The sequence below is a fragment of the Periplaneta americana genome, chromosome 11, assembly GCF_040183065.1.
Source record: "Periplaneta americana isolate PAMFEO1 chromosome 11, P.americana_PAMFEO1_priV1, whole genome shotgun sequence".
Lineage (NCBI taxonomy): Eukaryota > Metazoa > Arthropoda > Insecta > Blattodea > Blattidae > Periplaneta > Periplaneta americana.
Window position 1 is genome coordinate 56,051,481 of NC_091127.1, and position 27,615 is coordinate 56,079,095.

At 34.7% G+C, this 27,615-nt stretch overlaps 3 protein-coding genes across 6 annotated transcripts in view; 1 reads left to right on the forward strand and 2 right to left on the reverse strand.

Moving 5' to 3' along the window:
• Nucleotides 1–133: 133 nt before the first annotated feature.
• Nucleotides 134–18,930, reverse strand: LOC138709020 (uncharacterized). The gene is made up of 6 exons (XM_069839477.1): nt 18,602–18,930; nt 11,228–11,349; nt 8,477–8,604; nt 7,609–7,685; nt 3,755–3,910; nt 134–354 (listed from the first exon to the last, which is right to left on the reverse strand). Exons 1-6 carry the CDS (start codon nt 18,804–18,806, stop codon nt 323–325), a joined length of 720 nt encoding a protein of 239 aa, XP_069695578.1. The 5' UTR covers nt 18,807–18,930; the 3' UTR covers nt 134–322.
• LOC138709021 (uncharacterized) overlaps nt 17,670–27,615 on the forward strand; it is a 44,959-nt gene continuing 35,013 nt past the window's right edge. For all 3 annotated transcript variants that reach the window (XM_069839481.1, XM_069839480.1, XM_069839479.1), the window contains exon 1: nt 17,670–18,324. In XM_069839481.1, the coding sequence (XP_069695582.1) occupies nt 18,307–18,324 (18 nt within the window). In that variant the 5' untranslated portion in view covers nt 17,670–18,306. The remainder of the gene's footprint in view (nt 18,325–27,615) is intronic.
• The window catches only part of LOC138709017 (serine hydrolase-like protein), a 39,850-nt gene continuing 38,106 nt past the window's right edge, over nt 25,872–27,615 (reverse strand). For both annotated transcript variants that reach the window (XM_069839473.1, XM_069839474.1), the window contains exon 4: nt 25,872–26,975. In XM_069839473.1, the coding sequence (XP_069695574.1) occupies nt 26,757–26,975 (219 nt within the window). In that variant the 3' untranslated portion in view covers nt 25,872–26,756. The remainder of the gene's footprint in view (nt 26,976–27,615) is intronic.

The window sequence follows — 27,615 nt, forward strand, 5'->3', positions numbered from 1 at the left end:
TCGATGGAAATTTCCTTTTCTTTGTTTTTTTTTTTTTTAATTTCATTATCTATGTTTACATATGTATATATATTTTTGAGGATATATTGAGTCTGTAAGGCAATGGGGGGCAGTTTGTAAATAAATAAAAAACTTCTTTTAAATATTTTTATTTGTCATTATTAAATTTAACTAGAAATAAGAAAAAATGAGTTACAAATATAAGAAATTATTAATTTTTTACTCCTATTTACAATGTGTGTGTATGTAATCTCACAAGAGCAACTCTGCAAACAGCATCTTCCAATACTAAATTTAACTCTTCATTTCTCTCTTCTTTCAGTTATTTTTCGTCCTTTCTATCGCCATTGAATTCTGTAATAAGACAATTCACTAATTAGAGCCAACAGAAGAATAATAATCAATGTTCAATGAATATGCAAGAGCACTCAGATTGAAGGTAAATGATATTTCTATTTTGAACATGTTTTATATAGATTATACTCTTGGAATCATTTATACAGTATAAAATAAGCAGAAGGTAAGTCAAGTTTATTAGACAACACAAAAATGTTTTATTACAAATTTACAATAGTTCTATCAGGTCTGTGGAGATGATGTATATTTACTGATTTAATATGACTCTGACTTCTGTTTTTAATTATATTTATCCTTTTTAAAAAAACTCGGATTTATTAAAGAAGTGGCATTTTTTTGCGATAATTGCTACTAAAAGGTCGAAATTATGGTAGTATTTGAAGCTGCTATGAATTGGCAACACCACGGTACCCTTATTTTCTGAATGTGTGGGTGGAAGATTGTATTTGAATCCAAATCATTTCGTTTCATTAGCATTGTTTTAATATAAATAAATATTCAACAATGTGTAACATATTTCAAATCAATTATACAAGGATTGCATACTGTTACTATTATGCGATTATTTTAGTTCCAACCAACAAGGTATAGTTATAATCAGAAACCGGAACTCTGGCAGAATGCCTTTTTAAATGTGTTAAATCTATCTTCATTTTGAAAATAAATCTGTACGAATTATACCTTTGTGATTGAAACGTCACAGTTTTATGTTGCCCTTTTCTGCCTTTTTTAATATAAATGCCTAATTTACAATTTTTTTTTGCCTTTATTTGATTATTTATCTATTATTTATTAATTTATTATTAAAACTTGCCTACAGGTATATTTTAATTTATTTCTATAACAGCTACAATGAAAGTGACTTCACCGAATGTATATTATTGTCTTTCAGTCAGTTCATATTCTCTTTGCAACAATGAGTGCTGCCGTGCAAAAATGTATAACAGTAAGCATTTTAATTATTGCTTGTGTTTATTTGACAATGCAACAATGAGTGCGGGGTCTAACGTTATTTTTCTTTGAGTTTTCATTGTGACGTTGTAGCTAGCTAAATATTTCATATCGCAACATATCAGTACAACCAAACACAAAAATGCACTTTCCAAGGCTACTGGGAAGAAGATTTCTTTGCTTCCAACAGTAATTGCAACATCGAGTTGAAAATCTCAATTTTCATTCGACTTATGCAAAGCTTTTCTTGCTGCCGAAATCCCTTTGTGGAAAGTGCAAGGTTTTTGTAATTGCTTTTTATTGCGTATTTTAGCTATTTATAATGCCTTTTTGCCTGCCTATTTTAGCTATTTATGATGCCTTTTTGCCTGCGTATTTTAATGATTCATAATGCCTAAACTTCTGGTCTCTAGTTATAATTTTTAATTGAAAATTATCAAATGTATATTCGTCATTCTACTGTCATCATTTCCACGTCATGTGACTCGATATTGTGACAGCGACGTGAGATTCGAACTCACGACCAGCATCCCGCAAGAAAGCAGATCGCGCGGGGAGAAGTAAGGGGGAAGGGCCTACGCGGCAAGAGAGTGGAGAGGGAGTTTGCGCGCGCATCTTCTGCTTGCCTAGAGAGGCCGAGAAATCCGTCAAAGTGGAAGACTCGCGAATTCGAACTTTCGAGGCTACGTCGCTGTGGTTATAAATTACGGTCGCGAAGGAACGACAGTAGTTTTCAGTTATTCAGTCAGTGAGTAAGCCAGAGCAAGCAAGCCAGACTTGTGTGCCGCAGTTCGACTCGAGTGTGCGTCCGCATCTGCGTCAGCAACCGAAGGCCTAAGTTCGAGTGCAGTGGACTGCAGTTGGAGGGACCTGAGTTCGAGTGCAGTGGACCGCAGTTGGAGGGACCTGAGTTCGAGTACAGTGAACTGTCTCTGAAGGTCTGTGGTTCGAGATACTGTGAACTCGAGTGACTGAGATAGAAGAACTGTGAACTGATAGTTCTGATTTGTAAATAGTGCTTTGTAAATATTAGTTAAGATTAACAGTTCATTGTTGTTCGTACTAGTCCAAGTAAATTGTCATTGTCATCAGTGGAGTGCTATAACGAATACTGTGTTGAGTGAAAATCCAATTGTTGACGAGAGCGTTTAAGGTGAATTGTAGAAAGGAATTATTGTTGGAAGAATAAATCCTATTGTTGAGTAAAAAAAAAAATAAGTCACAATATGTTATTAAATTATTCTAAGGTGAGACTGTGAGTTCATAATATTGGGGTTACAGACCTGTTACTAAATCTATGTATTACTCTCTGAAAAGATTTATTAAATCTACATACTTAGACTTCAACAAACAAAATTTGATAACACAATCTCAAGGGAAAAAATGGAACTCTCTGCATCATAATCCACAGTTAATTCCCGATTTACCACGAAAATCGTCTGTAGTTGCATTTAGATTGGCAACAGGCCATGATTGTTTGGCCAAACACCTGCATAGAATTGGAATATATCAGTCCCCTAACTGCCCATTGTGCAACTCAAACCAAGAAATGGATTCGGAACACCTCAAAATCTGTGCTTCAGTGGCTGGCCATGATAATATCTTTTAAAAATATTGGAGTGCAAGAGGTCAAATGAATTTATTGTCAAATGCCTGGCATTAGAAAACAACATAATATTGGGGTGTTGGTGGTACATTTTTACCAAATTCATGCAAAATTACTTGCGATTTCCTTAAATTCACAGCTTTGATTTACTGTAATAAGAGTTTAAAATAATAATGAAGCCATCATTATCAGTTGAAACTGTGCCTCATAACTTCAAAATAAATTAAAAGCTTTAATTTCGTATGTAATTGTTAGGTTGCACCTATTAATATTATAGACAGGCTGTTCTCCATATTTTAGTAGGTTATGTCCTGTTTTTTGACTTATTTTCCTTAAACATTTTTTGTTCCTTTAATGCAATGATGTACCTCAGTGTGAGACAAGTCACTAACAGACTTGGGCTCATACTGAGACTATTTGCAAGGTCACACGATGCGGAAGATTAAAGGCGAATTTTCTTTTTCTCAAGTCTGTAATGAATCATATACCCAGGAACAGTGCAGCAGTCAAGGTCTTTGGTGGCATAGTGCCCAACCTTTCTGCCTCTCACCCATGCCACACAAATATTGAAATGGCTGAAACTTGTTTCAGAATACTGAACCGAATTTATTCGTCACTTAAATTCTTGTTTATTTAAGCCAGAAGTTTTTCTTACCAATTACTTCAGAGCTCATTTGAAGCAAGAAATTTCATTGCTCAAAACTGTGAATTTCTTGTAATTTGCACTATTATTATTTGTATAAAAATGTTAGGAAAAAAATATATTATTACCTTACACATAATGCATTAACAGCAATTAAAAATGATATGATGTAATAGAAGCAAACCACAGTCACTGACCTGAATTTTCGAGCATTCCTTTACTCTCTTCCAACTGGATATGTGACCATTCACCATGAGCTGCATTCTTAATTTCTTGCCATAAAGTATCAGTATCTGTCTTTGCGTCTGAATAGCAAAAATAATTGCTGTAATCTTTGTTAGCATTAAAAATACCTGGTATTAGAAGTCAAGAAAAATGTCAATGTCAGTGACATTCATAGGAATAGGAAGTATTTCATTCATTCATTGACATATCAGTATAACCCCTTATTTCAGTTACTCAGAATTTCTTTTTTGTCTCATTAGAAAGCATTGCAAAGAATGTCTGAATTTAGTAATGTTAGGAAAGATGTCATAAAATCTCTTTCGTTTGCAAAATGCACATGTCACCATTCTTTCATGAATGTCTTCTTAAAGTTATCTGGATATTCTTCAAAGCCCACAAGAACTGTTGATGAAATTCGTTGTACCACACTTATCAATGTATTCCAATGGATACCATCACATTGTGGAATCCTGGGAAACGAGAATGCGGATGCTTTAGCAAAGAAGGGCAGCACTGCTACTTACAGACCTGTTACTAAATCTACGTATTACTCTTTCATGAATGTCTTCTTAAAGTTATCTGGATATTCTTCAAAGCCCACAAGAACTGTTGATGAAATTCGTTGTACCACACTTATCAATGTATTCCAATGGATACCATCACATTGTGGAATCCTGGGAAACGAGAATGCGGATGCTTTAGCAAAGAAGGGCAGCACTGCTACTTACAGACCTGTTACTAAATCTACGTATTACTCTGTAAAAAGATTTATTAAATCTACATACTTAGACTTCAACAAACAAAATTTGATAACACAATCCCAAGGGAAAAAATGGAACTCTCTGCATCATAATCCACAGTTAATTCCCGATTTACCACGAAAATCGTCTGTAGCTGCATTTAGATTGGCAACAGGCCATGATTGTTTGGCCAAACACCTGCATAGAATTGGAATATATCAGTCCCCTAACTGTCCATTGTGCAACTCAAACCAAGAAATGGATTCGGAACACCTCAAAATCTGTGCTTCAGTGGCTGGTCATGATAATATCTTTGAAAAATATTGGAGTGCAAGAGGTCAAATGACTTTATTGTCAAACGCCTGGCATTAGAAAACAACAACACTTATCAAATCCTAAGCCTAGGTTATAGATCCGAAGTTTTTGATATGCTGTTTCCTGTTGACTTAGCAGACTGTCATAGGATGGTAAATGTTCAAATGAGATAAATTTTATGAAGTAGGCTTACTTATATTCTATTGTAACCGTTAATGACTGTTTATCAAAATGAGAAAATTTGTTATTGAAATTTTTCGACAGCTACACAATCTGTAACATTCAGCCGAAATTTATTATAATATTACTCGAATTGTATTTTTTTATTATAAAAGCAAAAAGTTATTTACTTATAAGGTAAGAAATGTGGGTGCAATTTGTATGAATTACAAGTGATTTAAGGTCATACTTTATACGAATTTGAATAATTTAAGTTTTTCGTAATTTACATTTTATAAATAACCTGCATATCTACACCCCAACTCTGGCTACCAGCAACAGGCATCTATAATGAACACCGATCAAAATACCCCTCATTTCTCGTGAAAAACAACAACTGAATAGACTACAGTGGACTATAGTGGACTTTATGTTGTCAGCAAACAGCTGGATACATTAAGAAGATTGATTGAAATAACCTATATATACACTATAACTCAGTTAATACACTCGTCAAGGGAATGTGGCCTTAAAGTGTTACAAGCGGGACAGCGTTACAGATGAGAAATGATTTATGAAATGAGAAAAACAACTTAGACACCACTTCATAGAAAACATATATTATGCATTAATTACAGTGCAAAATACAAATAAGAGCTCATTTCATACGAAAAAAAATCTTTGAGTTTTGTTTTCAGTGTGTTTGTATTGCTATTATGAATGATAACATTTTCTATGTGGTTCAATGAACTACAGATCACTAGTCGCAACACTAATATAATTTTTCACTTATAGAGGGCGATTTCTGCTCTGCGATTTTCCGCTATCAAACTTAATTCACACTCCATAGAATTAAAAATTTTACTCAATTTTACAGAAAGGACAGGGAGACTTTTGAACATTAAAATCCTTTTATATAAAGAAAATTACTGGTAAATATAACTTCCAACAGTGCTGAACAGAGGGTTTCCCCCCCCCCCCCAGGGAGAGGGTGAAATTTCTTTCTTGCACTCGTGATACAGTGACCCTCAGTACAGTCAAAGCAACATATTTCTTCACCATGCTTTTAAAACATAAGTTTCGCAATTTTGAAGGAAATTTTATAAAAAGAGTATAATGAACGGGATAGCATTATAAGTGGAATCATATTAACAAGGTCTCACTGTATATGCAATTTCTCTCCCCAGTGCTACTAAACATGGTTAGTCTTTAGGTTTTCTCCGATTCAGATAGTTAAAGATTTTGAACCAGTCACTATGCTGACCATCCACATTTAGCTTTCTGGCTGCAAAAGGGTATCTGTCGGATACAGGGGGGAGAGCCATTAATCCTTCCCATTGAAGGCTTTAAGGAACCAACCTGGACAAATACCCAATGTCCCATCCCTACCTTCCCGTGGTGCAGCTGTTAGTAAGCATAATTTTACGATGAAAGAGTAATGGGACGGAGAAAAATTCTCTCCGGCGCCGGGACTTGAACCCGGGTTTTCAGCTCTACGTGCTGATGCTTTATCCACTAAGCCACACCGGATACAACCCCGACGCCGGTTAGAATCGTCTCAGATTAAGCTCCAACTCTTGGGTTCCCTCTAGTGGCCGCCCTCTGCACTACGTCATAGAGCTGAACTAAAGGGAGGGGCTACTCATCAATTAGCACTGGTCAGCTTGATGAGTTATTGACTGAATTTGGTATAATTTTCCTCTATTCAATCCTAATTCCCTCTTTACCCTTTCCTATCCAGTCCTCTGACTGAACTCTTACTTTCTTCGACCCTAACGGCATTAGAGCATTCGAGGCCTAGGGGTTCATTTCACTTTCCTTCTTCCTCTTTCTACTTTTCTGTTCCTAGTGCTGACCTGCTATGGCATTAAAATCGTCCTCCAGTGGCTTAAGGAGGGAAAGCTGGTGATCAACAAGATCTCCCAGCTAGGTCCAGTGGACCCGTCGACCAACAGCAGGTGTGGTCCTCCAGACACTCTGGGGGTTGTGTGTGAATGAAGTAGCCAACAAAACGTTAAAATATGGTGTTCACTTAAATCGGCTACAACTTGCCATTTTCTCCAATCAAGAAATGGATTCGGAACACCTCAAAATCTGTGCTTCAGTGGCTGGTCATGATAATATCTTTGAAAAATATTGGAGTGCAAGAGGTCAAATGACTTTATTGTCAAATGCCTGGCATTAGAAAACAACAATAACAACATTTAGCTTTCTTATATAACAAAATGGTATTTACCAACTACTTTTATTGTGTTTAATTTTGAAGATAATTCTTTGACTTTGCTTATTTTCTGTTGTATAGTACTATTGAAAGGTAGCATATGAAGTAATTACGTCTTTTCATGCAACAAAATATCACAGCTCTATATTTTATTTAAATTAAATTAAAATTGTTATTTGTAAATCTTGTAATATATAATTTCGGTGGAATCAGCAAGATGCGTGAGAGGATCATGAGCAATATTATCATGAAAATGTGCTACTTTATTCAGCATATATTTTCTCCCCCATTGTTACACGTTTTTTATAGTGTGGAAAATCTTAAATTAACAAACTTTTAAAGTTAAAGTCAGCATTAGTAATTCCATTTTATTCAAGCATATAAAGGATACATCCAGCATGATATGTTAGTGGTGCGGTGAAATCCCATTTTATTCCAGTAAGTTCTAGGTACCTCCGCAGTAACACCCTGCAATATAAAATTAAAACATTTTCCTTACAAACTACATTATACTAAAGTCTAAGGTTCACATTACATAAACATTCACATAACAGTCGCCCTGGTTGGCAAGTTGGTATAGCGCTGGCCTTCTATGCCCCAGGTTGCGGGTTCGATCCCAGGCCAGGTCGATGGCATTTAAGTGTGCTTAAATGTGACAGGCTCATGTCAGTAGATTTACTGGCATGTAAAAGAACTCCTGCAGGACAAAATTCCGGCACATCCGGCAATGCTGATATAACCTCTGCAGTTGCGAGCGTCATTAAATAAAACATAACATTTTTAACATTCACATAACAACCAGAAAGAGAAGCATTATAGTAGCATTGGTACGAGAATGACTCTGACATTTCTCTGTATTGTTGCCAACAAACACCACTTAAACACAAATTTATTTATCCAATTCAATTTTCATTACTCTTCCACCAGTCATAAGCTGTCACTCCTTTTGTTACCTCAGGTTCGAAGAAAGCTTTATGGAATGGTGGTGATTATTTTGCTTGGAATTTTATGATAATGCTACAAAAGATGTTCCTGGATAATGTTCTGCAGCAAAATTCAGCACAGTATTATTTTTTATTTCTTCTGAGGTGAGATCCATGTCTGCTGTTTTTTCCTTGGAATCTAACATGTATTCAAGAAAGTATGCTGGAGTTAAGGCCATGTTATATCTTTTTTCAACTAAGTTATCTCGAAAAAATAGTATTAACTGCTACAGTAATATTACGAAAGGATTAAACATTTGAGATAAGTTTACTTACCGTTTTTTATCAATTGTATTCACATCTTCCTTGCTCATCTGTTGGGCAGCTTTATTAAGATATTTTAAATCTTTATTCAAAGTATGTAACTTCAAATTCAAGTCATCAAGCTGTTTCTTAAGTTGCTTCTGCAGTGAAAAGATAACAAAAAATTACAACATTTAAAAGTTATTGTGGTCACAGAGTAAGATGCAATTTCTGACATCTCTACTAAAGCCCATGGAACATAAGAACCAAATTGCGATGTTACACCACGATGTCAGTCAACTGGAGGGTAGACGTGCGGATGGATATGCAGATAAGTGCAGAAAGAAAATTAGGGAATATCTCTATGTTATAACGTCATGTCCACTTTGTGTGTGGCACTAGAAAAGTGAGTGACGTATCCAGTTCCCTTTGGCTGAGGGCTTTGGAAAGTGGATGTAAGTTCAAAAACATACGTCATGGAGCTGTCAAAAGTTGCTTATTTCTTTGCGACCATAATAGAACAGTTTTTACAGTGAAATGGCTGTTCAGTACAAATTTGAATTTTAGTCCCGTCGCTCTAATTTCCGACAGCCAATCACGTTGGAGGTCGGCTACATTTAAACGTGTGCATCTTGTGATTCGCTTATGAAGACGTTATTCATTTCTTAAGGCTCGATAAATGCTTAATATAATCGCCCGCCATTTTGGCTCTTTCGTTGGCGTTCGCAGAAGGCACATGAAGACATCTGCCACTCAATTATTTGCTGAATTACAGTGCGTTTGATTTATTATCATAGGAGCTACGACATGATAATGTTTAACGGTGTGTCAAATAGATTCCTTGTATGGTAGCTCGGCAACGAAAGAACAAAAATGGCGAACGATACTACCTACCTAGACTTTATAGAGCCTAAGAGGAGGAGTCATGCCGGGAATAACAGCATCGCAACTATAGGTCTAATAAGGGAACTATTAATGGGTTCATGTTGAAACCTCCCCTCAAATTGCGCACATTTATTATATTTCCGTAACAAACAGATACAAAAACTCAGCTTCTCATTCCAACAGTAAGGTTGCGAAATTTTATTAAAGCATGGATAAGTATCTCGCATGTTCTGTGATCAAGTGGGCTTTCACGAAGGTTGCAATCTTAATTACTCTAACTATGCATCATCATTTCTTAATATAACTTTCAAGGTAAGTCTTTACAATCTATCCTTACAGTTAATATAAGCAGCTATTTTGTTTATTTGTGAATCTGATGTGGGATCTGTGAGCGCAGCTTGAGAGCAGGTTTCGAAATGAACTTATTAACAGTCCCTTTATAAGTAAAAACTTGCTAACAAATTTTTTTCACAGGAGTTTATCTAATCTCTCTCAGTTTTCAATATAAGCCTATCCATTTTATTCCATTTTCATTTATACAGTAGAACCCCGATTATCCGACACCCTATTAACTGACTGACGAATTATCTGACTGTCTTTCTCCCACTTTTTTTTTTTTTTGCTACAGAAACATATGAATTACTACTGTACGTTATATTAATACGTATTTTTTCTAGAGAGTGTTATTACAAGCCTTAACACTTATCCAGTTTGGTCTACTGTTCAAATTGCTATACTGTACAACTTCTATATAAAATGTATTCCATGAGTGTCAAAAGGAAACGTTTTGTGATAAGTATTGAAAAAATGCAAATAATTGAGTGATTTGGGGAAAGAGAAACTGTAGCTCATCTCGCATCAGAATACGAGATTGATGTTACAACTGTGCGCGATTTAATAAAAATCAAGGATAAAGCGTATAGAGTATGTAAATCTACAACATGAGACCTCTAGGTCTACTATTCCTATCTTTCCGCTGACAGCCGTTACAAGGAGTTTCCTTGCCCCTTAAAAGCACGTCGTTGAAAACCTAACTTAAATTAGTGAACTTCTGGTGCACTACTTAACGTGCTAAACATAAGACCACGGAGGAAATTACGAAACTTCAGCTCTTATTCACTTAATTTACGAAAATATTTTATGGTACGGATTATCCGATTTTTTTTATTAACCGTCCAGTTCATCCCCTTCATTACCTCGGATAATAGAGGTTCTACTATACTATACTGACAACACATATCTTACCTCAGACTGGCAGCATACTGCATCGAACATTGTCTCAGACAGGACAGTTTTATCTCGACCGTTTAATGTGAAAGTGATTACATTTAGAATGCATGTGATCACTGTCACATGAGATAGCCTGAGACAGAATGTCCGATACAGTATGCTGCTGGCCTCAGAAGTCAGAAGGAAGTAAGTTCAAAATCTCCATTTTGGGATACAATGAAGTGAATGTTACAATTTTTGTAAATATTCCCCTATCTAAACAATATACCGGTAGGTACTAAAGTGATATGAAACATGGTGTTTATTATTTAATTCAAATGAAGCAACTGAGTTTAAAACACATATGCCTTGCTTCCTTTTGCCAGCAATCAATAGACAAATTTTTACATAGCTTTGTCACTTTCTTCCAATATCAAAAAAATATATGCAACTATCCACCCCTGCAATTCGGGAGTACCAACATCAAAACAAGCATAAAATTCTATACCAGTATATCAAACATAATCTAAAAATCCATGTTTTGGTGCTTGCTTCCTTTTGCCTTCTGATGCAAGATATCTACTATTGACTGTACTTCTAAGTCTGTATTAATCATTATGTTGTGAGATACAGTTTAATCACCATTCACTTAAAAGGATTTATTCTAATATATTTCATCAGAATAATTACCTCTTCTTCCTCTAATTTGGCGTATTCTTCCTGGTATTGCAGATATCGCTGCTCATATTGAGTAGCATGGATTTTCAGATTAGCAAGAGAGTTTGTTATTTCGTTTACACTTATCTGAGACTCTGAAATGTAATTAGCAAAGCACAGTTCATTTATCAGTTTTTACTTTCAACATACAGTTCCAAACACAAATTTTATCATGTTATTTTTACATAAATATTCAGAAGGCCTACATCTTTCTCAGTATAAAATACTGTTGATGAATCGTAGGATATTTTTATAAAGTTATGTAACAGTACCGGTACAATTATTCAGAATTTTCAATAATGCATTTGTATTCCAATTATAGTTTAAATATATAAATAATTAGCATATAAATTAAAATTTAATTTAAATAACAATCATTACTATATTTTATTACTAGCCGTACCCATGCACTCCGCTGCACCTGTTAGAAATAAATATAAAGTAATTACATAATTAAAATAGGACTTTTGATCCAGGGAACATTCGTGTTTGATAGAAGGATAAATCGTTTAATATGTTACTTAATTTAAATTGTATTTAAATAATTAAAATGCGATCATTTTGGTCCAGGGAGCAATCATTTGGTGCAATGACAATTCCTTTCACATGTTTCTTAATTGTTATTACATGTAACCATAGTTTAATGAAGATTGACATATCATTTAGTTTTAATGTGTATACTTTATATTACTTGATATATGTTTCAGAAGTTACTGTAATAACATTGTAGAATTATGTCCATCTAGAAAAACTACACTTTCCAATGGTGAAATAATAATTAAACAATTAATTAGCTTCCGATATTATTTCATACAAACACAGAAACATTCTCTGTAGGCTATGTTTAATAGCTTTCGATTATTGTTGTCCAAGGCCCCTTATAGACGAAGTCATTTGTTTATATTTCAGTACAGCGCCTTAGATGGCATTGTTATTGTAATTTTAAAACTCATTTATCTCATTAAATATCAGTCCTATCAACATTTTGTATAGAATAAATCTTATCGGAAATTATTTTTGAAGAAACTTTTGTTATGTAACATTTTTCATGAAAATCAATAATAAGCGAGATATTTCTATTTATTTAATTCAGGCCCCCTTATAACCCCCCCTTTTAAATAAAGTATTTTGAATGCCATGTAGCCTAAAATCTAAGTTACAACGAACTTAATTTATATTCCAATTTTCATATAAATCGGTTCAGCCATTATCGCGTGAAAAGGTAACAAACATCCAGACAGACAGACATACAAACAAAAATTTCAAAAAAGCGATTTTCGGTTTCAGGATGGTTAATTATACATGTTAACACCAATTATTTTTGGAAAATCGAAAATTACCAGAAAAATTTTGGCTACAGATTTATTATTAGTATAGATAATTTAATTATATCAAAGCTCCAAAATATAGGACAATGTGACACACATGAAACTAATAATGGGTGCATTTGAAAGCTTGGGTACCTACTAAGGAAAAGAGGATTAAGAAATTGGGATGACTATAAAGCAAATTATTGGAGATAAACGAGAAGCATATAAGAAATATCTCATTACAGGAAAAGATGAAGATAAGATTGAATATCACTTAAAAAGAGCAATTGCTAAACGTGAGGAACCATACAAAAATATCACAGAAAAAACTGAGAGTAGTTTGCATTTTTCTTAGAAAATGATGTAACACGACCTCAACCACAGATATAGGTATATAAAATTCTAAAATTAATGGACAAAGAAATTAAACAATCTGTTCGACTTAATATTTTAACCATGAGCTTGAGTGATTGTATTATCAAGATTTATGAGGTCAAAAAACTTCACCACTTATGATGCAGCACTCAGTAAATTTAGATACAGAACCCATCTTACTGGAAGAACTTTCCACAGTTCTTAATACCATGAAGTGTAATGAAGCACCAGGCAAGGACTGCATAAACAGAACTTTTCAAACATGCAACTGGACCATTTTTGTTAAATATGATTTGGAATGGGGCACACCACCTAGTAGTTGGTCGAAATCTATTGTGATACCTATTTACAAAAAAGAAGACAGAAATGATTGCTATAATTATAGAGGAATTAGCCTATTAAATACTGGTTATAAAATTTTTTCAACATGATTAAACAAATTAAATTGATATTAAGAGGACCTCTTAAGGGAAGAACAGAATGGGTTTAGGAAAGGGAAACCATGCTGTGGCGGATATTTTACGTTGAAACTTTTGATAGAAAAACATCGTGAATTTAATACAGAAACACATATTGCATTCATTGACTTCAAAAAAGCTTTTGATAAAGTAAACCGCAACAAACTGTTAGAAATACTGGCATGTGACCATATTTCACAACAAATAATTAAAAATATTTTTAACTTATACAAAGAAACAGCGATTTCTGTTAAAGTTATTCATAAACTATCTAATTGGCTTGAAATTTCTTCTGGTGTTAGACAAGGATGACCACCTTCACCTCTTTTATTCAACATTTATATGAATGAAATAATATGTGAGTTTAGACATACAAGACATAGATATATATAGTTATCAACCGAAATTTATGTTTAGATACGCTGAGCTTCACAGATGATTTGGTCTCATTAGTTAGTTCTGAAGATGACCTACAAAGATCAGTCTATCATTTAAAATTAGTTGCTGACAAATTTTACAGTACATGGAAATCTACAAAACTAAAGTAATGGCTTTCTGTGGCAAAGAACCAGTACCAAGTAAGATTTGTATAAATTACAGTACAAAATTTTATAAAGAGTTAATGAATTCAATTATCTTGGCATTAAACTATCCTTCTTAGAAGATTTAGATATTCATGGAAAAAATTTTAAATTTAATGAAGCCATAGGCATCATTAACAGTGTAATGAATCCTTCCTTAGTCCAAAAACATACCCACTGTCGTCTATACAAAACCCTAGCAAGATCAGTCCTTTGTTGTGGCAATGAAGCTTGGACTTATGAAAGAATGATGAAAAATAGAATTACTGCTAGTGAAGTGAAGTTCATGCGCCGAAGAGCTGGCTATACCAAATGGGATCACGAAAGAAATGAAGATATCCTACAAGAACTCAGGGTGGAATCAGTATACTGCAGTATATACACCAATATCAAGATAACTGGCATGGTCATGTTAAGTGTATGCCTAGAACAAGGATCCCTTGAGCAGTTTTGAATTACAGATGAGCATTAAGAACTTTACGAAGAGTAGTAATTTCTTTCGTACTTCTTGGCTTGGCTTTTCGAGGACTGGACCTGGAATGGGTCCTTGCACTTAAGCTTGCTTTAGTCCATTGTGCGCCCTATATACATCCTAAGATTTATCCAAATCCGACAGGTGACCCGGGTGGCATTCGTGAATTCAGTGCTGACAGATGGACCATCCTGCCTCAGATCTGACGGAATCAGGTCCCATTCTCAGACAAGTAAGCTGCCATTTCAACAATACTAAGTTCCACCAAGATGGAGAGAGAATTTTGTATAACGAAGTCAGAACGGGGTGGTAAACGACTAAATGATTATAGATTATTGTCGAAGTAATGATGAAGAAGGAACCTCAGATAATACAATTCACATTGGGTGGGCTGAAATCATTATTATTTCATTATTATTAGTTTTCTTACACCATACGACACACGAAAAAGACGTCTGTTTGTGTATCCAATGAGAAGTGAGCACTGCAGTGGTGCTAATACTGGTATTCATCATACACATATCCTTTCATACAGTCTACAGTAAATAAAGACTAATATTTTCCCAGGACCAAAAGTACTGTTGTCACGCCAGGAGAAGGCGGCTGAAGTACTTAGACGGGGCGGAGGGGAAACAGTCACGCATGCGCACCGCGCTGTTCACTGCAATATTCCTGTTTCACAAACATCTACTGCACGTATATTTGAGAGTGTCTGCGGGTCTGTGAAATAATAGTGGCGTTTGGTTGTGTTTTATTTGTTTCAACAAGAATAGTTTCAATATATCGCAAGTCTTTAATAATAGGTTTTTTTTCTGGTGTTAATATAGTTGATTATAATACAGTTAGTGGAGTTTTTATTATTGTATAGTGGTAGTTTAGGCTTACATAGCGGTTTATTAATTGCAAATAATTGTAAATATGTCGACAAAGAGGAAACAAGGACTGACAATCCATAGCGGAGAAAGAAATATTATTGCAAATGTGATAAAATGCTGTGATGAAGAAAAAGAACAACAATGTCTTAGCATTCCTGTTACGAAATCTGCAGAAAGGGCAAAAAAGTATTGTAATGTATCTATAAGAACGATACAGCGTATAAGGAAAGAAATGAAAGACTGCAAAGAAGAAAGTGTTTTGTCGACACCTGGAAAAAAACGGAAACGTCCAGACTATCGGAACGCAAATGTAGATGACTTTGACCGGAGAGTGATAAAGGACATAATTGAGGATTTTTATCTGAACAAGAAAGTAGTACCAAGCTGCAAGAAACTTTTGCCTGTGTTAAAAGACAGAATTGATTTCAAATGGAAGGCGACAACATTACGACGAATACTAAAGGAAATGGGTTTCAGATGGAAGAAGTGTGCATCGAGACGAAAATTTTTAATTGAAAGGGAAAACATTGTAAATTGGAGGTGTAGATACCTACAGACAATTAGAAAGCTTAGGGAAGAGGGTAAACCAATCTTGTACCTGGACGAGACATGGGTAGACACCAATTTAACGTTTCGCAAGTGCTGGCAGCATAAAGACGTTACGGGAGTTTTGACTACCGTTAATGCGTCTAACAGACTCATTGTTGTCCATCTGGGTGGGATTAATGGCTTTATTGAAGGATGCGAATTAGTATACAAGGCGGGGACAGCAACAGGCGACTATCATGGACAGATGAACTCTAACAATTTCGAAAAGTGGGTGGTTGAAAAAGTTATTCCCAATCTGTCTACTCCATCTGTAATCGTCATGGACAATGCGCCCTATCATGGAAAACAATTAGATAAGGTACCAACCAAATCAGCGGTAAAAAAAGAAATGTTGGACTACCTGCGAAGGCATGGAGTGCCATGTAAAGAAAATATGAGGAAGTTCACTCTTTTTTCGTTAATTGAACAAATTCGTCCTAAGCAAAAAGTGTACCAAATAGATACGATATTTGCAAATCATGGTCACACTGTCGTCAGGTTACCACCGTATATGTGTGACCTAAGCGCTATTGAATTAGCTTGGAGTAATGTTAAGAACTATGCAAGGTCACATAACACAACGGGTGATATGTCACTGAAAAGACTGCAAGAACTTGTGCAAGAAGGACTCAAATCTGTAACTAAAGAAGACTGGACTGGATACTGTAAACATGTGAGTGATATTGAAAACTACTACTGGGAGAAAGACGCAATAATGGAGGACGTTATAGACGAGTTCATCATTAATGTTGGCGACGCGGACACCAGTGACGATGACAGCAGTGATGAGAGTGATGATGACAGCCATAATGACAGCAACACCGAAGATGAAGATGAAGAATCTTTTATGTCTGACTTCGTTCCCCTGTAGCCAGGTAAGTGGACTGACGTTTTCAGGTCAGAGTGTAGCGTGAAGTTCCCCCGTCCCGCCTATCCACTCCACCCGCCAACTCGTAGCGCGAAGACAGTATAATGAAGGTTCGTGTAAATAAAGACGAGTATTTTCCCTGGACCAAACGAGCAGGTGGCGAGAACTGTGACAAGGTTAAGTCGAGTTAGTTGAAAGGATAGTTCAGTGACAGGAGGAGAGATTTCCCTTCATTAACAATGCTACAATTTTTTCAAAAGTTTTTGCAGACCACGAGACGTACAAAAACGAAACAGACGGATGAAGTTCATTTTATATCATTGAGTGCAATTTCACAGAAAGGATTTTGTCAACAGACTTTCTACTGCCCCCTACTAATTGGTTGTCATAAATAAATGTCTTTCTTACTGTGACGGAAATCTTGTCTTCGCCTATTAGTAACTAATCATAACCCTAGTTTAGAAAAAATTGACAAGCTCCCTTCTTATCCATGTGGAGGGAGAGTTTCCACATCTTTTCCGAATTCCAAGAATTCCATCGACATGAGAATATCATTGAATGTGGCAACTGTGAGCATGGGGATGGAAGGACAGGGTGAGATGGTCAGATGTGTTTGTGTAGGAAGTCGTAAATCTGTTTAGGGGGTGTTCAAAGGAGCCACCGAACTGCACACTATAATAGTAAATAAAGTATACAGTATTTGCGGACTATTGGTCACAACATCATGTCATAGGCGACGACCATACATTGTCTAAGAAAATTGTAAACATATTTGAAAAATTCCCGTAAAAAAAGTCAAATGTAAATAGCCCTACTGTAAACAGATTTGAAATATCCCACTAAAAAGATACCGGTAAAATTTAATATTGTAAAAATAGTTGCATTAAAAGGGCACATGTAAGCCGAATAATAAGTCATACTTGCGAAAAACAATTCGAAAATGGTTTCGGAAAACATTAAGTTCGGATAAATAAATTGGCGTTCAGGAAATGCCCTTTCGGAAATTTGGCTTTCGAAATTGCATCTATTCACAAGTTGCATTTTGGAATAATGGCATTCGGAAGACTGACGAGGAATCATTTACTTCAACAGTAACACAAAATAATGCCACTCTAACGGTGGAGGTAATTGCATGCTTGTTCAACTGTCAACCATTCGGACGTTGATTAAATGATGAATTACTATGCAACACTGAATCACGCTGCGAGCTCTAGGGCGGCATTAAATAGTCTTATCACGTTGACGTCCATTCGCGGTGTCAAGACTAACAAAACAGGTCAGCTGACTCCTTTCAGGTCATAGTAGAGTAGTTTATCCTGTATGCTAGTTTAGACTTTATAGTGACTGTTTAGTTCAGTTCAGGAAATATATGTAGGCCTACTTTAATTTAGTCTAGTCAATGAGTTAGTGCAGTGACTTTTTTGTGCTGTGTGCTTCAATTTGGGGCACAAATCTAGTTTACTTTAGTTTAATTAGTTTGGTTGATAATTAGGACTAATTTAGGCCTACATACTTATGTACTGAAATGGAAGCAGACATTAAGGTAAGTTTGGTATAATATAATTTAGTTAATTAAGTTGGCAGTAGAAATGAATGTTCTACATAATATGGCAGTGACCTGTAACCTATAACATATCGTATAGTCTAACGTGCCGTACACGAAAGAGGTTCGGAACAACGATCGACAAACTTAACATTAAAATGGAAACCTTGTTTCACAATAACATCACTAATAGGTATGTAAACCTGTTAACTATGAAGTACCACATACTATACCGTATGGCCTTATTTCAGAACAAATAACCAAAATTGAACATAACCTTTCACTTCTCGTTCTCTTGTTTCATGCTGGTTCATAGCATATCGTATATTACGAAACTCCTCACTTACACCGATTTTCGCAACATGAACCTTAATTTTCAACAGGCATTTTATATCTTTACACTTTAACTGCAATAGTTTTTCGAGTCTATCATTATGACTTGTATCTGCCACAGTGGATATTTCGTTCTTGTCACTCGCCATTTTTATTTGAAAAGTAATGCAAGTTTGCTATTCGATCAGTTATTATTACAATTTCTGTAATTATTCAAAAGTAATTTATAACTATATCACTTCACAGCATTAACATATTTAACGCATCGCTTGTACATACAACTAAATCCACAATCCTTCCTCGATTCAAACTTTACCCGCCACAGATCAGTTTTGTGTTGCCAACTCGATTCTTAAAAAACTGCTGTGAAACGGTGCAGAAACCGCTAAATTGCAATATTGTCAAAAAGGTAAAGGATAAAATGAAATTGTTTTCCCGCTGTGAGTGCTAAAAATACCTGCTAAATCCCTATATCAGCAATACAAGTTTCATAAATTTTATCCGCTAAAATAACACAGAAAAACGCCAGATCTAGCGGAAAAATCGCTGAATTGGCAATACATATACCGTAAGCAACGACATATACAGTAACCCGCTATTCTCAATTTCTGAATAGCTAATTTCAGGGTTGCCAGGTAATCTGGAATACAGAGATGTCACCTATCAAACAGCAAAAAATCGCCAGAAAGTAGCCACATGTGTCATTAACACAATTGTTTGTCTCGAAAGATGCATCTACACGGTTCAATTTTCCATGCGCGTACGCATGCTACCTGAGATGAATATTGAAAGAATCAAGCATAAAACGCACGTTCAATTAATGTACATGAAGATTTTATGTCTACATGGTGTGCCGTTTTGAACATCTTCACTACGTGTACAAGGTTATTCAAAAGTAAGTTCCTATTTTGAAATGGTAATAAGTTTGTCAAATTTTTAAATTCCACAAAATAAAAACATCAATTCATTCGTAAATAAATGGGATTTTATTAAAACACGAAAAAATTAAATATAACCACCACCGTGTTGTTTAATAAGAAATAGGCTAATCTTTCTTCTATGCTATAAACGGCATTATAAGCACATTCCTAGGGATGCTTTCATTGACATCCGATATTGGTTTCAATTTCTCACATGTAGTAGATCTACTAAAATACCTTTTCTTTTAGATAACCCCATAACCAGTACTCAGCTGGATTTGTCTGGTGACCTAGAAGGCCAACTTTTCGGAAAATGCCTAGTAATTACACGACCACCAAATGTGTTGCGCAATAGTGTTTTTACAAAGGCTATCTTGTTTTTTTTTTTTTGAGTTCAAAACGCATTTTCATTTTATAGGGATAGAACCGAAGCTGTCTTCTCAGAATTCGCCACATTGTTGAATAACTCATGTCCAGACGCTTAGCAACTTTATTAACACTATAAACATTATAGTAGTATGAATTTTCACTAACTTCCTGGACTTCTCGAAAAACTAGAACTGCATTCACCTCGTTTTCTACCAATTTTGGTCTACCCAATCACTTTCTAGTGGCAACTGAATCAGTTCCCTCAAATTTGTTCATCAACTTAACGAAATGATTTTACAGAGCAGGGTCCATTTCTTAATCCATGCAACGTTCGATATCTTCACAATGCATATGCATATTGTCTATTGCATTCGTAATAGCACTGAAGGAGGCCAATTCGAATTCGTAAAGGTAAAACCATTGTAAATATTATTAAAATTACTCTCCTACAACCGCCGTCTTTATTCTGAACAATTATTGTTTATACAAGCGTGACACAATTACCATAGCAACGAAACACGCATCAATAAAAACCCCAAACCACAGTCTTTGCCACAGTCTAGTGCAGGGCCGGGCATGAGAGCGGCTCCATATAGCAGGCCAGAGCTGCTCTCGCTCCGCAAGGCAAGCCAGAGCAGAACACTCATGCAGTGATGGACTCACATCACAGCTACCTTCCCTGTATTAATATAACAAGAGCTACGGTTGTTCTAGTCATTCAGTCTGTCAGTACATAATAGTTTATAAGAATACATCAATCCATTGTACAGTACAGACTGTATAACACTCTTATTAATTTAATGGAATAAATTTTGCTCTATGCACACACACACACACACACACACACACACACACACACACACACACACACACACACAAAAATCATTAGTAATTGATTAACTAGCGGACTTACTTGTGTTAATTATGTAAGTCTGTGCAGCTTACAGCTGTTTCGGTGCTTCATCACACCATCCTCAGAGCCTACTAGATCGAAACAGCTGTAAGCCGCACAGACTTACAAAATTAACACGAGTAAGTCCACTAGTTAATCAGTTACTTATATTAAAGTGTTAAGATTCAAAATGGACAAATCATTAGGCTTATTTACATAACCCATACGCACATACTGCAATCTCCTCACCACTGTTCTATGAGACAGGCGTATGGCTTCCACTTCCCTACTTACTGTGGACAGAGTTCATCTGTCAATATAATTAAACATCGCTTGATGAATTTACCTTCATGAATGTTTTCAATTCCTTTGCAATTTCGTGGCAAATTTTTGTAGCTACTTCTCATAGCCGATTCACTAAGTGCATTATTGTCATCCTGTTAATACATAATATAATATATCATGAACTTTAATATATATACTATGATGTATCACAATACTTGTATAATTTAAAATTATATATTACGAAATGTATAATAACTTATAATGCAATATAAATATCAAATAGATACTCTAATATAATGTACCTGAGAAATATTTTCTTTAAGTTGCATTAATTTATGGCGTTCATTACCAACATATTTGTCATATTCAGTAGCATGTTGTAAAGAATAATGCTGTTGGATATTGAACTTCTTGATCAGTTGGAGTGTTTTATGACAAATTAAACACTTTGCTAATCCACTGCTCTCTATGAAAAAGAACTCCTCCTTCTATGATACATTAAAACCATTGGGAGTAGCGGGCCACTTTAATGTATGAGCGGAAGCTCCGTCTTCAAAGTTTGCCATCACACTGCAGAGTCACCACTGCACTGACACTGAATGACGTACAGTATGCAACGTCACAGCACTCACAAGACCCGCTCTTTAAAACACACAGCGCTCATTTCTCAGAATCACGTAATGTGCCCAGCCTTGGTCTAGTGTATACAGTCACGAAGCTTGAGTTTATGAGGGTACTGGGAGCAGACTGTGCAGGCACTATTTCACATTGTCTGTAATGAGGCGATATTAGTGATCCTAGTGGTTAGCAACTATCTTTTTTTTTTATTCAGTGCAGTGGCACTTGACTAGAGTCAACTATCTATGGATGCATATTTACCATGTATTGAGCTTCGTGACTGTATATACTAGACTGTGCCCAAACCTTCTAAACAGTAATGGTACCTATATGAAACCAAACTGCTGATATGTATAGAAAATACAGCTGTTTCAAAATGGAAACTTACTTTTGAATAACCTTATATATTAATTAATATTAAATATCAATCTTGCATGCATTGCTTGAATGCTTAAAGTTCAAAGAAAAGTTAAACCGTGTAAATGCATCTTAAGGTAGGCATATGAATGAGGTGCGGATAAAAAATGCAACTTACTAGCCTATATATGAAATAAACAAATTATAAATTTAAATAATTTATTATACTCAGTGGCGGCTCGTGAGATTTTAGCTTGGAAGGGTTGCACACTAAAATTTTCAATGTACAGTTCTATTATGCCTCATTAATTATATTAATAAATTGTACCTGTATTGAAGCTGAAGCCATAATCAACCACTGATTCAGTGCTTTTTGGTCCTGCTGTTGCTGTTGTCATTGATATTTATGTTTGTTTATAATTAAAGTTTTGAAACACTATACACTATAAAATTTAATTTAAATTACTATATTTGTGTTATTAATTTTATTTGAACACGAAGTCTAGCTTTCTTTTTTTTGCAGCTAGAAAATGTATTAATAACTTTATCATTGAAATTAATAATATTTTCAATCATTACTTTTTCTACATTTAACATTGTAGCAACAAGACAGTCTTGTGTCATTGTACTTTTTAGAAAAGTCTTTGCTCTTTTCAGCGTAGAAAACACTTCTCAGGCTGGGCAATAGTCATGGGAGTAGTAAGAATTTTTTTGAGGAGAGTGAACACTTTTGTTCACGAATCGCCGATTTTTGTATCCAAATGATTTTGTACATTTTCATAAGTCCATAAATATTACGGAATTCCTGCCTCTCGCAGAAAATGGATAGTTCAGTTTTCAGACGTTCTTTACACAAGAAAGGATGAGCTTCACTGGTTTCATCAAGTGCAGCTGAAGAAAATTGTATGTAATTGATGTTGTCTTTGAAAAGAGATAAATTTAACAATTTTGCTGCCGATAAATGCTTATTGAAAGTAAATCTCTCTTTTACCTGACAAGAAATGATATCGCAAGCCTCTGTTGCAGAGACAATATTTTGCAACTTAGTTTTCCTTTCCTTCATGGGAGGAGTTTTTTCTTGTTGATGAGTAACAGAAAGAAGTTTGTTCCTTTCTTTCATGATTGCCTCAAGGAATGAATTTGCTGCATTGTATATACTGTGTAATTGACATTACGATGCTGCAGCTGGTTAAAATATCTACATGAGCATGATATGATGAAAAAATTCTAGCCAAAAGTTGAAGTCCTGATCATTCAACATACCTACGAAGAATCCCTGTAGCTTCTTGCACCGTGGAATGATTTCTTTCAATTCGAAGTTTCTTAAAGCATTCTAATAAACTGTCCTTATTTTCAAAAACAATATTAACTAATCAGCTATGAAAATTCCATCGTGTTTGATCTTCCAGAAACACTATCCAGCACAGCTAATCGTGAGGGTGACTTAGAAAAGATGCAAGTATAGCAGCAATACTGAAAAAAGTACGAGCTTGTGAATTCTGTAATGCTGCCTTTTCTATAACTGAAAATTTAGAAATCTTCTCACTATTCGTGAACTGCCACGAGGGACAGAGAGTACTTAACCATATAAATGTTTACAAGTTCATTGAACCATTAATTTTGTTTTGACAATGAAACTCCTACAAGTACATAGCTGCAAATACATTTTGAGATTGGTGGAAATATACCTAGTTTTAGAGAGGTGTTACAAAAAAGTAAAGACTGCTAATGAACTTGGTTTCATTTCGAATATAGGTGATGTTTCAGGAGAGCAATTGATCCTTTCAATGCAGCTAAAATTACAATCGGAATAATAGATGTACCAAGCCTCTTAAACACATCTTCCATGAAGAGAGTAGCGGTACCTCTTGCTCCAACCAGAAGTCCGATTACTTCAAGCTCTTCTAGCTGGTACTTTAGGAGGTAATATGGACTGGTAGGATTGTAGATATTCTTTTTTTCCTTATCCACTTCTGTGGCTGTTCCTCATTCGTTTTGAAACGCACAGTGGGATCAATTATGAATCCAGATCTTGTAGATTCCTTGAAAGCTATTATATCTATGCGCCATGTACTGCCAGTGACGGAGAGACCATGTACTTCTTCAAAGGTGTTGTAATCAGCATCTTTAAAGGCAATGGCTATAATTGATCGTACTTGGTGGTGTCTAGCGTTTCGCAGAGCTTTGCTGTGCGGACAGGACATGTGCAAGAGTTTCAACCTTGTTGTGGCAATGCCTACAACGGTTGTCCTGAGATCTACCCAGCACAGCACATACTGTAGCAACATTTCCAACCATTTTAATGCCATCGCGCCATTCGCTGTTGGAGAGTCCTTCGTGTTTACAAATCCATTTGTTGGCACCAGGATATTGTTTAAATAAAACTACGCCTTTCCCTTTCTGTGGATGACGACACCAAACAAATTCTCTGTTCCTCAGAAGGTTACGAATCTTTGTAGCATTTAAGAAATGTTCATTCTTATGAAATAAGGCATCTTCTGGAACAATGTTCAGAGATTGGGCATGTCTAATGGTCTCCTCATAAACCTGACCTGTTTGTTTGATGTATGGGTTTTGAAATTTGTGTAAACATCGAAGGGCATTAATTTGTTGTAATAGTGCTTCCCATTTTGTTCGAAAAATTCCTAGTCCTTTGTACTTCCTGGGACTATAGACCATTGCATCAGGAATGTCTGTAGGCAGATTCAGTACCTCTTTCAGTGCACTTTTTATTAATTTGTCAGCGTCATCCAAGAACTTTTTTGGTATAAGTTCAGAAGGGATGGTTTGAAATCGATATATTAAGGAAGGACAGATGGAGGTATTTAGAACATAATATTTCTGGTCTGCATGAAGAAAAGGTGACGAGGTAAGAGTTTCAAGTTTATTATTTAGATCTTTTAATGTTGACTGGGGATTGAAAATATTGAGTCAGAGAAGTTTACTCCCAGATAGCGAATAGAGTCGTTTGTACCAATAGATTTAATTTCAAAATTAGGATGTATACTGAGATTTTGTCCGACAAGCTTACCTTTGGAGATATTTATAATTACGGATTTATTAGGATTTAAGTTTAGCCCAATGTCTGTAAATCTTTATTATCTTATACTGGTAATATTAAATGTCATTGTCGCTATTTTTAGTCTAATTCCATACAAATATTAAAACTTACTGACCGTTTTAATGAATGCTACGTGTATATTGCTGCTTTGAGAATGCAAATTATCAGCTTTATAATTACTATATAATTGAGCTTGAAACTTAATTTTATTTTAATTTTCCAAGTGATCGGTTTTTTGCCTGTCAGTGTAATTTACATAACTCCAAAAAAATCGATTTTAGAGATACACAGGTTTTTAATAAATGTTGTTGTTGTTGTTTTCTAATGCCAGGCGTTTGACAATAAAGTCATTTGACCTCTTGCACTCCAATATTTTTCAAAGATATTATCATGACCAGCCACTGAAGCACAGATTTAATAAATGTAGGTAGGTAGTTTAGATATGGAAGTATTCAAGATGGGCATATCTCTAAAATCAGTTTTTTGGAGTTATGTCTCTTCATCTGCTAGGCGACAATATACGGTATGCCTATTTAGAAAACTTGAAAAGTCTTACAGCAAAGAAAAAGATATAATTGCATGTCCCAAATATCTGTTTGCCACCTACCAGAATGATTTAGAAGTCATTTTAATTGAACTCATTAATAATATCGTAATATTTGTTATTTTACTAAAAGTCTTAAGTGCTATCGTAAAAATAAACTATTTGAAATAAATATTTAACACAGGTACAGGTATTTTATTAAATTTAACCAAGTTTACATAAATGAATTCCTAAAACAGAAACCAATAAATTGGAAAATAGCCCTAACATCCACATAAACTTAAAATGTTATATATTATCTGTAAGTATTTTTACATTTTTATATATGTTTTTAATTCATTTAGCAAAAAAAGAGTGATTTATATTTTACATTTCTTATTCTACGTATTTTCTTTTGAGAAATATCATATCCATCTGTGACTGAACATGACATATCAAGACAGGCTTGTTATGAAATCCAAATGCATGAGAATACTGATGATGAACATATAAAACATAGCTGTAACCATATTCCACTTAAGTATCCTACCATGTATGAAATTAGCTTTCATATCTTATTCTTCTGGTTATATTATAATTCCATACATTCCATTTCAAATTGAAGCAGCAAGAAATAATGAGTAAAATTTACTATAATGATAGAACCTATTGTTATAATAAGATTTCTAATAATAGTAATACTCTATATATTAATATTCCCTGAAATGTTTAAAATATCAAACTTTTAGATCCCTGATATAAACTTCAAAGAAAATGCATGAATACTGTTAAAAAAGATAGACTATACATAGTGTAAAGAAAAAAAAATTAAAAATAAACACCAGATAATTGGAATGAACATCATATTAAAATAGGGTGCCCAAGTTGATAGATAATAGTAATAAAGATATTTTAAAAGTAATGAGAATGAAAACATTAGGTATGAAACTTGTCCCACTTGATGGAAGTATTCGAACATTTTGGGAAAGATACTTTATTGAGATAAGACTAATGCAATAGCAGACAACTGTAGCAACAAACGCATACAGTGTTGATTTAGTAATACAGCTGACATCATAGAGAAGACTTCTGGTTCATTAAGAATTTGGTAATATGAGAAGCAATTTTTTCGGGACTATTTATATGGACGTCATGGTTCCCATCCACATTGAAACGTTGGAAGTTCTGTTTCTTATTGTAGACCTCATAGGCTGCTTTCATCGGTCTCCAGTTTTCCAATGCCTGAATGTCAGATGCTAGCAGTAAAATTGGACATTGGAGTGCATTCAAAATCTGAAAGTTTAACACATTATTTTAGAGATGTAAACAAAAATGTTTATGTAAGCATTAAAACGTCTGTGCGCAATCTATGTTAAACTTATATACCTAGAAATTGACAAGATTAAAACTTTTAGAAGGTCAATCATTCCTCAAAATTGCAAAGTTGACATATTGTGTTATTTTCTTTTACATCATATTGAAGGCAAAATGCCAGTAGGGCGTATCAACAAAACTGCATCTTTACATTAGAAACATTTAAATATAGTATAATTTTTCTTATGCTTGCCTAAGTAACAAGGTATATTTTTTTAGATCGATAGACTTATTGATATTAGTTCACAAAAATACAAAACTTAATAATTTAACAAAAGATCTATATACAAAAGTAGTTATACATAATAAATATACAATTTCCTAAACTAATTAATTTATCGCAAATCTCAATAATTTATTGGTTCAAACTTGCACTTACGTCTGGTTTTAGTGCATGTTTAAACCAGTCGTGATAACCATTAAGACTTTAAGCCTTATTTATCTGCTCCTTTTCACAATTTAATCGTAATTTTTAGGTCTTATTTTACATAATAACTTATTATTTCAAAGAGGTGAGCAGATGTCGACATATGCTTGCCTAAGTAACAAGGTATATTTT

Excerpts from the sequence above, each read along its gene's own strand:
- LOC138709020 (XM_069839477.1), bottom strand. The coding sequence starts at position 18,806 with ATGGCGAGTGACAAGAACGAAATATCCACTGTGGCAGATACAAGTCAT. Across the intron at positions 11,350-18,601 it reads AAGAGAACGAGAAGTGAAAG|AGTCTCAGATAAGTGTAAAC; the intron begins GTTATGTTCAAT and ends ATTACATTTCAG. Across the intron at positions 3,911-7,608 it reads ACTAACATATCATGCTGGAT|GTATTTTTAATGCTAACAAA; the intron begins GTATCCTTTATA and ends TTCTAATACCAG.